The sequence below is a fragment of the Oncorhynchus clarkii genome, chromosome 15 (genome assembly GCF_045791955.1).
Source record: "Oncorhynchus clarkii lewisi isolate Uvic-CL-2024 chromosome 15, UVic_Ocla_1.0, whole genome shotgun sequence".
NCBI classification, from domain to species: domain Eukaryota; kingdom Metazoa; phylum Chordata; class Actinopteri; order Salmoniformes; family Salmonidae; genus Oncorhynchus; species Oncorhynchus clarkii.
In genome coordinates, this window is record NC_092161.1 from 36,690,091 (window position 1) to 36,704,498 (window position 14,408).

Below are 14,408 nucleotides of genomic sequence, written 5' to 3' on the forward strand. Positions count from 1 at the left end.
CAGCATACTCTTATTGTATGCTAAAAGCCATCTATCTCTGCTGTGAGATGGAAGACTACTGTGGTGTGGAGATCAGCTGGACAGGATTCGAGAGTACAGACAACTGAACTACTGTATCCGTTCTCCTGGGTGACAGATGATGGCTCCGTCCCAAATGCCACCCTATCCCCTATATAATGCACTACTTTGACCAGGGCCATAGGGCTCTCGTCATAAGTAGTGCATTATGTAGGGAACAGGGTGCCATTTGGGACGCATTTTGATATGTAACCTAACCTCTCAAATCCCCTGGAGGGCATCGCTCTTTAACCCATTTATAGTGATTATTCTGCCCAAGACAAGTGGATTGGACTAGCTTCTGCCTATAGCATCCTCCTGAATAGAGAGAGAGCAAATAATGTCTGTAAGAAAATAGATATTAGTAGTGCCTCTTTTTTCCAAACCGGAAATTAGGCTCTTGATAGAATCTAATTATGGCTTTGTTTTTGGATTCCGATCAACGTATTCTAAGAAAACAAGAGAATAATGATACAAGAGAATCAGGTTTATCTATAGATGAACTATACCCAGCAGGATAATGAAAACAAACAGAAACAGTTAGTTAGAATGTAAAGATGGCTTTGAAACCGGTCACTATACAAGAGAATAAGATTTGTTTATAGATCAACAATGTCAAGTAGGACCAGTAATGAAAAACAACAAACTATTTTTCTCTTCAAACAGATAGGATATGTCATTGATAGGTCATGAATTCTTGATACAATATCTCTCTCCTACCAAAATCAAATAGATGCATTTTGTTCAGTACTATTAAAACCATATTGCAAATACTGTACATTGGATATACACATAATAGTACAAGTAATTTAGGCTTCCCATTTCTTGTCCACATGAATGTGTATTGATTTGATTGCAACGGTGGGCTTGTAACTGAGAAGATTGTAACTAATTCTGTGCTCGTTTGAGCCCCACACCTTCATTTTGTTTGTTTGCTACTTCAAGGATTTTCACACATTTTAAGCAGATATTTTTTCCCCTCAAGCAAGAAGTACGTCGAAAGGGTTGAGTAAGAAAATAGGGAAACAAGACAAACTGCACTTTTATACAGAGAAATTAACAATTGTCTCCTGGAACGTTCCTGATATTGTGAAAAGTAAACAACCCATATCCTGCAAACTCACACTAAAATTGACATACTTTTCAAGGGGCCTTGTACAGATTAAATCACACAATGCGACCACTGATCTTTTCTATAACCTTGTAAAAATATTGATCAAGATACGAAATGGACTGATTGCTACTGAAGAGAAGTGTGTGTGTGTGTACTAGTTTTTTTTTATCACAGCTACCGACTATACCAACTACTATGTCATTATTATATTCTATATTATAGACATCACAGCCGAGACCCTGCTGTTTTCTGTAGATTGCTGTTAGAGTCAGTTCACACAAAGGTTCACAAGAATACAAGTTCAACAGTTGCTCAAGGTGTTTTGCCTCTGGGAGACAGAGAGTGAGAGAGATTGAGACTGAGAACTGAAGTAACAGGCAACACATATTAAATCCCAGTCCTTGATCTGGTTTCAGTGCACAGAGGGGCGAGACAGTGAGGCACTTTAATCCCCTCACACACATACTAATCATTACCCGAGTGTGTATATTCTTTACTTTACAATGTGTGGGAATGAAATATCAGTACTAGCTTCAACAGGCATGGAATCTATTACATTGGATTGAGCACTGGGTAATTTACGCAATTTGGACAGTGACATGAACTTTCTTTTGTACTATATGTACTATGCATTGATTCAGAATATCTGTTTAACCCTAGTAGAAAGTACATGGAGCTATATCCTGCATTATTATAGTGATAAACATGATTGAATGGGTCCTTTGGGGAAGGCTGCATTCTCTGCCTTACCAAGGTTGCATAGTCATTTGAAATATATTGGAAAGTGTAGAAAGGCTAACCTTGGCAATGAAACATTTGGACAATCAAGATCGAAAGGATGTTGGAGCAGCCTATTTTTATGTTATGCATCTTTTATTTAAACTGTCAAACTGAACGATTATTTCTCACAAGGCCCTTGTGAGAATCCAAATTCTGGCCTAGACAGTAATGCCACATTGCTTTAATAACTTATACACCACAACTTTCTCCCCTCCGAATCTACAAGGAATAGGGTGTTGGGCCATCACGAGTCAGAACAGCTTCAATGCACCTTGACATAGATGCTACACGTGTCTGGAACTCTATTGGAGGAATGTGAGAGATTTATTCCACAATAAAATCCATAATTAGATTTTTTGTTGTTGATGGTGGTGGGAAATGCTGTCTCAGGAGCCGCTCCAGAATCTCCCATAAGTGTTCATTTGGGTTGTGATCTGGTGACTAAGACGGCCATGACATATGGTTTACCTTGTTTTTATGCTCATCAAACCATTCAAACCACCCGTGCCCTGTGGATGCAGGCATGGTCATTTTATGGCGGCATAGCCATGGAGAGCAAAAATAATGGCCAAAATAATGGCTTGCCCAGCATTTTTTCACATCACCCTAAGCATGAGGGGATTTTTATTGTTTAATTACCTCAGGAACCACACCTGTGTGGGAGCAGCTGCTTTCAATATACGTTGGCTCCCTCATTTACTCAACTGTTTCCATTAGTTTGGCAGTTGCCTGTATTTTCCAACCTTGCATTATTAGTTACTGTAAAGTAAAGAACCTAAGGTCATCGGCCCTATAAGCTCTATTACTGCTTCTGTTTTTTCCATTGTCACCCTTACCCAAATAACAAGAGGAATACCATATTAATCTCAAGAATTCATCCTTTGATTTATTCAAGTCAAGTGACTCTAGAAATCTCTATTCATGCAGAAAAAACATTGGTAGTCATAATACTGACATTGGTATTAACACTGTACTAACATAGATATCCATAGTAATATTTTAATTCCTCTATTCTTCTCCTCCTGTCCAGGAGTCATCAATTAGCCATGCAGTACAGTAGAAACATTGGTATTCATTGGTAACAGAGGTACTTCGCTATTCTTCTCCCCCTGTCCAGGATGGCTTCAGTTCTAAACTGTGTGGCCTTAGCCGAATAGTACAATAGTAACATTGGTATTCATACAGTACAGTAGTAACATTGCTATTCTTATATTCTTTTCTCCGCGTCCAGGAGTCATCAGGACTGCCTTAGCCAACATGGACCGGGAGGCGAGAGAACACTATGCTGTAGTCATTCAAGCCAAAGACATGGCAGGATCAGTTGGAGGACTTTCTGGATCCACCACTATCAACATCACCCTCACCGACGTCAACGACAACCCTCCCAAGTTCCCGCAAAGTGAGTATAGATACCATGGCTAAATTCAGCAGGCAAAACAGTGTGTAACATTCAGAGAGAAATAAAACAAACATGCCTCTCGCACATCTGGAATAAGGAATCACATCAGACTATTTGTATAATTTATATCTGCAATGTTTCCCACCATTTGCGTGGCCCAGTTACTCCATATCACTTGGATTTCAAGGCTTAACGGTATCTAAGACATCTGCTATCTATTTCTGCTAAATACTAATTACTTTGATTGATAAACAGCAGTGCTTCTCAGAGACTCTTCTCGTGACTGGCATGAGATCCCTTTGAGTGTATTTTTAGTAGGCCAATTATAAATGGAGTGTTCTCATCTATCTATAGAAGAATCATGATATACTCCTCCTCACTCATATAGATAGAGCTTCAATATAGAAACTCATCAGCTTTAATTGACTGTCAGTAGGCTCCATCTTTAATATATAACAGATGTGCAACAGACATTATTTAGAGGAGCATAGCATTGACTAAAATCGCACCAATTATGAATCATGATTTTAATGTATTTTTTATCTATCCTATCATGTCATAATAATCAAATATTAATATAAAATTTGGTCTCAAAATGGACCTCATCAAATGCCATGCAGGCAACAACATCAAAAAATAGCTTGAACATTTTAATGTTATGTTGCTGTAACACTGAACATCTGAACAATTTTATAATACACAGTATAATCGATAATATATCAACCGGGAATGTAGCTTTTTCAGTAGTAGAGAGAGAGAAAATGGCTGCACCAAGCTGTTGCACATACAAAACGCTGCTGGCACCCAGCCATACAATGACGCAATGTGATCTTGCTCGCTCATTTTTCAAAATAAAAGCCTGAAACAATGTCTAAAGACTGTTCACACCATGGGGAAGCCATAGGAAAAAGGAATCTGGTTGATATCCCTTTAAATGGAGCGAAGGCAGACTATGGAACATGGAGCTTTCCAAATAGAAGCCACTTCCTGGTTTGATTTTCCTCAGGTTTTCACCTGCAATTTCAGTTCTGTTATACTCACAGACAACAGTTGAACAGTTTTGGAAACTTTAGAGTGTTTTCTATCCTAATCTGACAATTATATGCATATTCTAGATTCTGAGCCTGAGAAATGGCCAGTATAATTTGGGTAAATTTTTTCATCCAAACATCAAAATACTGCCTCCTACACTCAAGAGGTTGTTAAAGTCAACACTATTAAAGTACCCTCAGACACATTTCAGGTCTAAATGTTGAGTCAAGCATTCCGACATGATTTTGAAGGGCATTAAGTAGCAATTAAAGGAGCGTCTGTGAAGTCATTTCAGGGTGACACAGCTAAAAAACATAATCATTTGGACAATCAGCCCAAAATATGTCACCAACTAGTGATGTTAAGCTTTTTCTAAATGGCTGTATTGTTATGCTCATGGTCAACAGAAAATTACCAGCTGTACGTCCCTGAGTCGGCCCAGGTTGGCAAGCCAGTGGGGAAGATAAAAGCCAATGACGAGGACCTTGGAGTCAATGCAGAGATCAAGTACAGCATCATCAACTCCGAAGGAGCAGCCATGTTCTCCATCAACACTGACAGGGACACCAGGGAGGGAATCATCAGCCTCAAGAAGGTAAACAACAGAGTATTAAGGTTTTGTATGATTTTAGCCAGTAGTTTTGAAAGTAGCGCTCACAAGCCAAAATGGATCAAAAGTCCAAAAGTCTTATATATATATATCACATGAAATGGATGATGTTGTACACAAATGTGCACAATTTTCGGGGACCCGTTTTTATATATATGTGTATAAATATGTTACGACTTTTGAGAAACTTACCCCACCCACAATAGACTTCCTCAAAGCTAAGCTCTCAATATAGGGATGCAGGTCTTTAGATGTTGCACACGTGAAATTGTGTAATTCCGAACTCTATCTGTAACGTACTGTTTAATTTGGTTGGACACGAACAAAACATTTCCGTGTGCGAACATGCACGTGCTTTCTCGTTACTCGTATCACCACAATGGAAAGCACGCACATGCGCACACATGGAAATGTGTCGCTAAAAAAGTGTCTTGACCCTTCTATAACATGCTATTTTCATACAAAATAGAGATTTGGTTAAAAATAGCAAACCAATCCTTTAAGATCTTGTTGAATCACTATAAGGAAGATGTTCAACCATTTGCACTTGCACACTCACCTTTAACGATATAACAACATAGCATTGGTGTAAGGATTAGTTGTTTCCACCATTGTACAAATCCACAGTGCACACTTTGGGAGAAGAGAGTAGATGCTCTATTCCTGTGTAATAATGCTGTTAATATTTTTGTAAAAAAAAAATATTAACATTTTATATAGTACTTTAATAGGCTACTTGCATTGTAATTACATGGTACACAAATGGAATGAAGTCTGTTCCTAATCCTGCATTTTTTCCTGGTGCCTTTTTCCTGGACACACAGCCACTGAACTACGAGAGGAAGAAGACCTACACCCTTCAAATTGAGGGTGTGAATAGCCACTTGGAGCCTCTTTTTTCCTACCTTGGTCCTTTCAAAGATACTGCCACCCTAAAGATCACTGTGGGAGATGTGGACGAACCGCCTGTATTCTCTATGGACTATTACATCATGGATGTTTATGAGAACGCTCGGATTGGTAGAGAGGTGGGGGCTGTAACTGCCAGGGATCCAGACAGCAAAAACAGTCATGTCAGGTAAGAGCTTGGAGCCAATGTATTCTCTTTTAGCATCCCAAATGACACCCTATGCCCTATATAGTGGACTACGTTTGACCAGTGCACTGCATCCGTATCCTGGATAGTACAGGATCTGCTAACATATACCGTGTGCACTCTGTTATGTTTTACGAGATAATATATACTGTATATGTACAGACATCATGCACACATATTGTACAGTTAATACTACTGTTTACATACATAGACATCTATTCAGGTGCCCGAAGACATTATAATCACCCCCCCCCCCCAAAAAAAAACAAACTCTGCACTCACTATCATGTCTAAAAGCTTAAGGCCATTCAGCCTCTAAAAACCTTGAATTAATTTTCCCCTTTTCAAGAAATGAAGAGGGAGTTGTGTCATAAACTCATATCAGATATATTACCCATACACCAGTAGATTGCAATCTAATAGTCCCTATTACATGATACAAGATCTTGGTTTGGTGAACCACCATGCTGTACATATGGGGCTTAGGGAATTCTTCAACTGCATTAAGCACTGAACCTCAGTCCCTTCACGTGTTATTGTGCCCATATCTCTTTCCACCATATCTGCAAAAGACAAGCTCTGCCCCTTAATGAAGAAATATGTATCTATAATACATTTTCAAAAAGAGATAGAGGCACAGACAGTCTAAAAATAAATAATAAGAATGGTTGATTCAACATAAGAATCTTAAGATATTTTAAAGGGATTTGTGGTAAACAAAAAGGAAATCTACATATGAAAGGGTCTTGGTGGGATACCTCCCCCTCATCCAGTCTTACTGCTCTCTCACTGTTCTCCACCAGACAGAAAGAGAAAATGGGAAATGTTTGGAGGACATCCATTTGAACTGGGAAAAATAAAAGATAGAAAAAACAACAATGCCACGGAAGAATATTCCCTGTGTTGGCGGTTGACGGATGGCATGTGTCAAAATGCAGTAGGGGCAGATAGCAGTCTCTTTCTCTATGATCACTGATGTTGTTTTTGCCTCATGTTTTAGCTATGCTCCTTTGAAATACAAGGAAACAAGGCCAGTAGTCTGGTATGTTCTGACAGTTTCATGTCCCTCTGAAAGTGAGACATTTAATAACCTGAGTCATACTTGTAGGGCACTTGTAGATGGTCTTCTTTCATAGTACTAACATATTTTTTTATAAAGCTCTATGCTTGACTCACTTGACCTAAACACTTGTCTCCTACAAGGAGCATAGGTCATTAGTGAATGTTTGACAATAGAAAATGGCCAACATATATTATTACTGAGAACCATTACTGAATTAGTGGTGCAAATGGAAATGAAAAGATAAATTACCAACCACACATTCGGTGTTCATTTCATACATAATAACAGTCTTATAAGGAACATAAACATACATGAACAAAGTTCTTGTTCTCTGTTCAAGACATCTTTTGATGCATTTTAATGACTTGGTAAAGACTGTGGAGAACCGGTGGAGGACCATTAATACAATGTTACTATCACACATCAAAACATTATTACACAAAAAATTCCTCTCTTTAAAGAGCCCTGGATAATTGCTGTTAACCAATTTCAGTGAGTCTTCAACATTAGTGCCCTGAACCCATTTACTGACTGACTGAATCCCAAATGGCACCCTATTCCCTATATAGTGCACTACTTTGGTCAAATTGAAAGTGCTACTTACAGTGCCTTGCGAAAGTATTCACCCCCCTTGGCATTTTTCCTACTTTGTTGCCTTACAACCTGGAATTAAAATCGATTTTTGGGGGGTTTGTATCATTTGATTTAAACAACATGCCTACCACCTTGAAGAAGCAATTTTTTTAAATTGTGAAACAAACAAGAAATAAGACCCCCAAAAAAACTTGAGCATGCATAACTATTCACCCCCCGCAAAGACAATACTTTGTAGAGCCACCTTTTTGCAACAATTATAGCTGCAAGTCTCTTTGGTTATGTCTCTATAAGCTTGGCACATCTAACCCCTGGGTTTTTGCCCATTCTTCAAGGCAAAACTGCTCTAGCCCCTTCAAGTTGGATGGGTTCCGCTGGTGTACAGCAATCTTTAAGTCATACGATAGATTCTCAAGTGGATTGAGGTCTGAGCTTTTACTAGGCCATTCCAAGACATTTTAATGTTTCCCCTTGTTTCCCCAAAGCATGATTCTGCCACCACCATGCATCACTGTGGGGATGGCGTTCTCGGGGTAATGCGAGGTGTTGGGATTTTACCAGACATAACGTTATCCTTGATGGCCTAAAAGCTCAATTTTAGTCTCATCTGAGCAGAGTACCTTCTTCCATATGTTTGTGGAGTCTCGCACATGCCTTTTGGTGAACACCAAACGTGTTTGCTTATTGTTTTCTTCAAGCAATGGCTTTTTTTCTGGCCACTCTTTCCTAAAGCCCAGCCCTGTGGAGTGTACGGCTTAAAGTGGTCCTATGGACAGATACTCCAATCTCCCCTGATCTGTACTTCTCTACAACTTTGTCCCTGACCTGTTTGGAGAGCTCCTTGGTCTTCATAGTGCTGCTTGCTTGGTGGTGCCCCTTGCTTAGTGGTGTTGCAGACTCTGGGGCCTTTCAGAACAGGTGTATGTATACACTGAGATCATGTGACAGATCATGTGACACTTAGATTGCATACAGGTGGACATTATTTAACTAATTATATGACTTATGAAGGTAATTTGTTGCACCAGATCTTATTTAGGGGCTTCTTAGCACAGGGGGTGAATAAATATGCACGAACCACTTCTCTGTTTTTTATTTTGTGTCATTTTTTTAAATAAGTAATTTTTAATTACACTTTGTAACGGCATTCAGAGGTGGAAGAAGGATCGGACCAAAGTGCAGCGTGGTAAGTGTTCATGATGATATTTAATTGAAATGAACTGAACACTGAAATACAAAACAATAAACGATGTGAACAAAACGAAAAGCAAAACAGTACCGTGTGGCCCAAACACTCACACGGAAACACCCACCACAAGGACCAAGCAGTGTGGTAACGGGCAGCAGCAGCAGCGATGTCAGGACTCCTGGACATGTGAGGATGCTTTGGACGGCAAGGGTTGCTACACATGGGAGGAGATCCTGGCTGGAAGGGATCGCCTCCCATGGGAACAGGTGGATGCAGCTAGGAGGGCAGAGGCAGCCAGGTCAGCCCAGTCAGCCAGGAGCAGCCAGAGCCGCCAGTCAGCCGCCAGTCAGCCATGAGCCGCCAGAGCCGCTAGTCAGCCAGGAGCTGCCAGAGCCGTCAGCCAGCCAGGAGCTGCCAGAGCCGTCAGCCAACCAGGAGCTGCCAGAGTCGTCAGTCAACCAGGAGCTGCCAGAGCCGTCAGTTAACCAGGCGATGCCAGAATCGCCCTTCACTCCGGAGCTGCCGGAGTCTCCCACCTGTCCGGCGCTGCCGGAGTCTCCCGCCTGTCCGGCGCTGCCGGAGTCTCCCTCCTGTCCTATGCTGCCGGAATCTCCCGTCCATTCGGGACCCGTGGCGAGGGTCCCCAGTCCGTGGTCGGCGGCGAGGGTTGCCACTCGTAAGGGGCCATGGGGGCGGTTGAGGAGGCGGACAAAAACTGTGGTGAAGTGGGGTCCACGTCCCGCTCCAGAGCCGCCACCGCGAACAGACGCCCACCCAGACCCTCCCCTATAGGTTCAGTTTTTGCTGTCGGAGTCCGCACCTTTTGGGGGGTACTGTCACGTTCTGTCCATAGTTCTGTTATTTTATTCTTTGTTTTAGTATGGTCAGGGCGTGAGTTGGGGTGGGCAGTCTGTTTTTTTTTCAATGTTGGTTTTTGTGTTCTCAATCAGAGGCAGGTGTCGTTAGTTGTCTCTAATTGAGAATCATACTTAGGTAGCCTGGGTTTCACTTTTGGTTTGTGGGCCACACGGTACTAATTCGGTTTTTGTAAATTCAAGTCATCGTTTATTGTTTTGATTCAGTGTTCAGTGCTTTCTTTAATTAAAATCATCATGAACACTTGCCACGCTGCACTTTGGTCCTCCTCCCTTTCTCCCGGCGACAACCCTTACACACTTCACCAATTTGGACTATTTTGTGTAAGTCTATGACATGAAATCCAAATAAAAATACATTGAAATTACAGGTTGTAATGAAACAAAATAGGAAAAACGGCAAGGGGATTGAATACTTTTCCAAGGTACTGTATATACGGAATAGGGTGCCATTGGGATGCAAGCACTGTAGTGTCTGAAACAAACCCTTTGCACTGTTGACCGTAGACCCCATGGCACATAACGATATGTTTGACATCAACCCTTCAAGGGTAATTAATTTTTGCATTGTGATGAATTTCCCATTTCCTCAGGTCTGCTTGAAATGTTTCTTAGACTGTGCAAATGCAGTATTCATGTAAGCCTCCTTTCTCAAAATAGGTATTTCATCGACCACAGTGAGCACAGCGATAAGTATTTCAACATCGACATGGACAGCGGAGTTATAAAGACTACCCAGAGTCTGGACCGGGAGGATATGCCATGGCATAACATCACTGTGATAGCTTCGGAGGTTGGTAGGTACCCAGGGTTTCCATTCATACTGCAGCAGTGTGTGTGTGTGTGTGTGTGTGTGTGTGTGTGTGTGTGTGTGTGTGTGTGTGTGTGTGTGTGTGTGTGTGTGTGTGTGTGTGTGTGTGTGTGTGTGTGTGCGTGCGTGCGCGCATGCGCGTGCATATCCTCAAGCATGAAATATAAAATCTGTAGAGGTTTAGGAGGCGTTATTAAAACCACACTGGTATAGGTGAGGTTAGTGAAGTGTCAATCAATGTATCTTTTCTTGTTCTGATCTTATGAAATCTATTAGCATTTCCTTTAGCCTTTTCACAAACCATTTTCCTGGCTTTACCTCCCTAACTCATAATAGCACAGAGACAAGTAGTTATGTGCAACTTCCAGCACGCGTTTACGATGAACACTGTGGCAATACCAGCTTTAAGTAAGAGTGGCCAAGTAGGCTACCGTGGCTATTTGATCATAATGTAGGCCTACCAAAGTGGCTTACCATCAAAAACGAGATCCCATAACATTTTATCATGGAAATAGCTGTTCTATCATTCAGCCTACAGTAGCAGTCAATGTGTGGTGTTCATTGTAGACCTACATTCCATCAGACTTGCAGGGCTTGACATCAAGCATGCAGGGCTTGACATTAACCTGTTTATCCACTTGTCCTTCAGATAAGGGGGTGACTGAAAATGTTGTGTTGTTTGACGCAAGAAACCACTTGCATTATTATTATTCCCATACCATTATTACAGAGAATCTGACAAATTATGCTATTTGGGACACAAACACATGATCCTTTAATGACTGTCGTATTAATATTTAATGGTGATCAAAATTATATGTTATTGTGTTTTATAACTTATATTAAAACACTACTATTCTGGTTATGTAATTGTTGTTGCCGTTTCCAAAATGATGTTCTGAAATCTAAAGCATGACTATATAGAGAGTGTGTTTGGCGGATGTTCCAAGGCTTTTAACAGTTTATTCATAGCACATTTTATTGAACATATTTACTGTTGTTTCATTTCCATAATATATTTGCCTTTAAAAGTGTATCATTATGCATGGGTCATTAATAGTTGCAAAATTGCTCCATGAGAGTTGCAAAAATGACATTTGAAAATGCTTTCAATTTGTTTATATCTCCTGCACAGAATTAGCACTTCAGTCTTACTGCTGGTTAAGTAGGAGTTGGATGAAGAAGCTAATAACCATTATAACTGCTGTTATTTGGAATTTGGAAGGAATAGGCATAGCTCTCGCTATTATTTCCACTTGAGTTGTATTGTATATAATTGAGATTGTACATCTCATATAAACGTCATGATATACATTTCAAGATATATAAGAGCTCTTCATGCTACTATTAATATTGAAAGGGATTCATTTTTACATACAGTATATTCTATACTATAATTTTCAACTGGCATATCGTACTAACTGCACCACTTAAGCTAGATAATGTGTAGAATGCCATGTAGGCCATCACATTAAAGATATTTACCATGGAAATGATGTATACCTAAAATGGCGACGGAGAAGAAGGCACCCCAACCGATTGTGTTTTTTTGATTGTTTATTTGCATTGATTGTAAGATATTATTTTACTAATTTTGTGCACGTGAACAATATACTGCTTTCTCAGGAACAGGCCCAGATCCCCGTGATTTGTCTGAAGAGGAGGCGGAGAAAACGGGGCTGGAGGGCGGGCTGCCTTCTAAGAATTCATAGGGATCGAATAAACCCCCACATCCTTCCATTCTGCTAGCAAAATGTGCAATCTTTGGACAATACAATAGATAACCTACGAGGAAGATTAAACTACCAACGGGACATTCAAAACTGTAATATCTTATGCTTCACGGAGTTGTGGCTGAACGATGACATTATCAACATACAACTGGCTGGTTATACACTGCACCGGCAGGATAGAACAGTGGCGTCTGGTAAGACAAGGGGCGGCAGACTATGTATTTTTGTAAATAACAGCTGGTGCACGGTATCTAAGGAAGTCTCGAGCTATTGCTCGCCTAAGGTAGAGTACCTCATGATATGATGTAGACCACACTATCTACCGAGAGAGTCTTCGTCTGTATTTTTCATACCACTACAGTCAGAGGCTGGCACTAAGACAGAATTGAATGAGCTGAATTCCCGCCATAAGCAAACAAGAAAACGCTCACCCAGAGGCGGCGCTCCTTGTAGCAGGGGACTTTTAGGGGACTCTTAGGGAAGCTTAAATCCGTTTTAACAAATTTCTATCAGCATGTTAAATGTGCAACCAGAGGAGAAAAAAACTCTGGACCACCTTTTCTCCACACACAGAGACGCATACCTTGATCTCTCTCGCCATCGATTTGGCAAATCTGACCATAATTATATCCTCCTGATTCCTGCTTACAAGCAAAAATTAAAGAAGGAAGCATCAGTGACTAAATCTATAAAAAAGTGATCAGATGAAACAGATGCTAGGCTTCAGGACTGTTTTGCTAGCACAGACTGGAATATGTTCCAGGATTCCTCCGATGGCATTGAGGAGTTCCCCATTTTAGTCATTGGCTTCATCAATGAGTGCATTGATGACGTCATCCCCACAGTGACCGTACATACATACCCAACCAGAAGCCATGGATTACAGGCAACATCCGCACTGAGCTAAAGGGTATTGCTGCCATTTTGAAGAAGCAGGACTGCATGGCCAGGCACAACTCCAACACCATCATTATGTTTGCCAATGGTAGGCGTGATCACTTACAACAATGAGACAGCCTTTAGGGAGGGGGTCAGAGACAGAGACAGAGACATGGTTGTGTGGTTCCAGGACAACAACCTCTCCCTCGCCGTGATCAAGACAAAGGAGATGATTACTCAACTAACCTGTGCCCCCGCATTGTGCCCCCTAGTTGAATCCAAGATGGCGTAGCAGTGCAGACGTATTTTTTTACATCTTATTTTGTATATATTTCTATATTTTTCAATATCTTTTTCCATTTTTAAATTAGATATACCTTCCGGCAACCCAGCTCACCCAATGTGATACGGATCTGCTATTTTTAGACCGTATAGCTAGAACCTCCATCAGAAGATAGTGATCAGATGCTAACCAGCTAATTAGCTACTAGCTGTTGAATTAGTTATCCACTGCTACAGGTCTTAGGCTCAGACACCAGCCGTTTTTGCCCTGGATAATAACCGCCAGTCTGCACATCGCAATATCAACCCTGAGCATACCAGACTGCTTTTCTCCACTACATACTAGATTTCTGCCGTAAGCTCTGGACCATTACTCCAGATAATTCCAGCTAGCTAGCTGCTACTGGGTGGCCCAGCCCTGAAGCTAGACATGAGCCAGGCCCATCTCCCAACCTGCTCAGTGGACCCTATGATCACTTGGCTACACAGCTGATGCCTCCGGGATTCTTCACTGACATAAGCTCTGGACCTTTGCAGCGGATCATTGCAGCTAGCTAGCTGCTACCGAGTGGCTATAGTGGCTAACGCCATTGTCCCGATGCTAGCACCAGTTAGCCTCGAGCCAGGCACATCTCCCTACTAGCAAACAAAATTACTCCAGCTAAAATACCGCTTTTTTTTGTTTATTTTGTTTATCTGTCGGCCACAGCCTCGAACTCAGGCCCTGTGTGTAGTTAACTGACCCTCTCTGCCCATTCATCGCTATTTTACCTGTTCTTGTTGTCTTAGCTGATTAGCTATTGTTGTTTTACCCGTTGTTGTCTTAGCTAGCTCTCCCAATCAACACCTGTGATTGCTTTATGTATGGTTTAAATTTCCCGAAATAAGCGAAAC

General features: G+C 41.1%; 1 protein-coding gene across 3 annotated transcripts in view; it reads left to right on the plus strand.

Annotated features, from left to right (window-relative positions):
* LOC139367232 (cadherin-18-like) overlaps positions 1 to 14,408 on the plus strand; it is a 390,933-nt gene that overhangs the window by 343,748 nt on the left and 32,777 nt on the right. For all 3 annotated transcript variants that reach the window (XM_071105455.1, XM_071105454.1, XM_071105456.1), the window contains 4 exons: positions 3,183 to 3,350; positions 4,790 to 4,977; positions 5,817 to 6,070; positions 10,470 to 10,606. In XM_071105455.1, the coding sequence (XP_070961556.1) occupies positions 3,183 to 3,350; positions 4,790 to 4,977; positions 5,817 to 6,070; positions 10,470 to 10,606 (747 nt within the window). The remainder of the gene's footprint in view (positions 1 to 3,182; positions 3,351 to 4,789; positions 4,978 to 5,816; positions 6,071 to 10,469; positions 10,607 to 14,408) is intronic.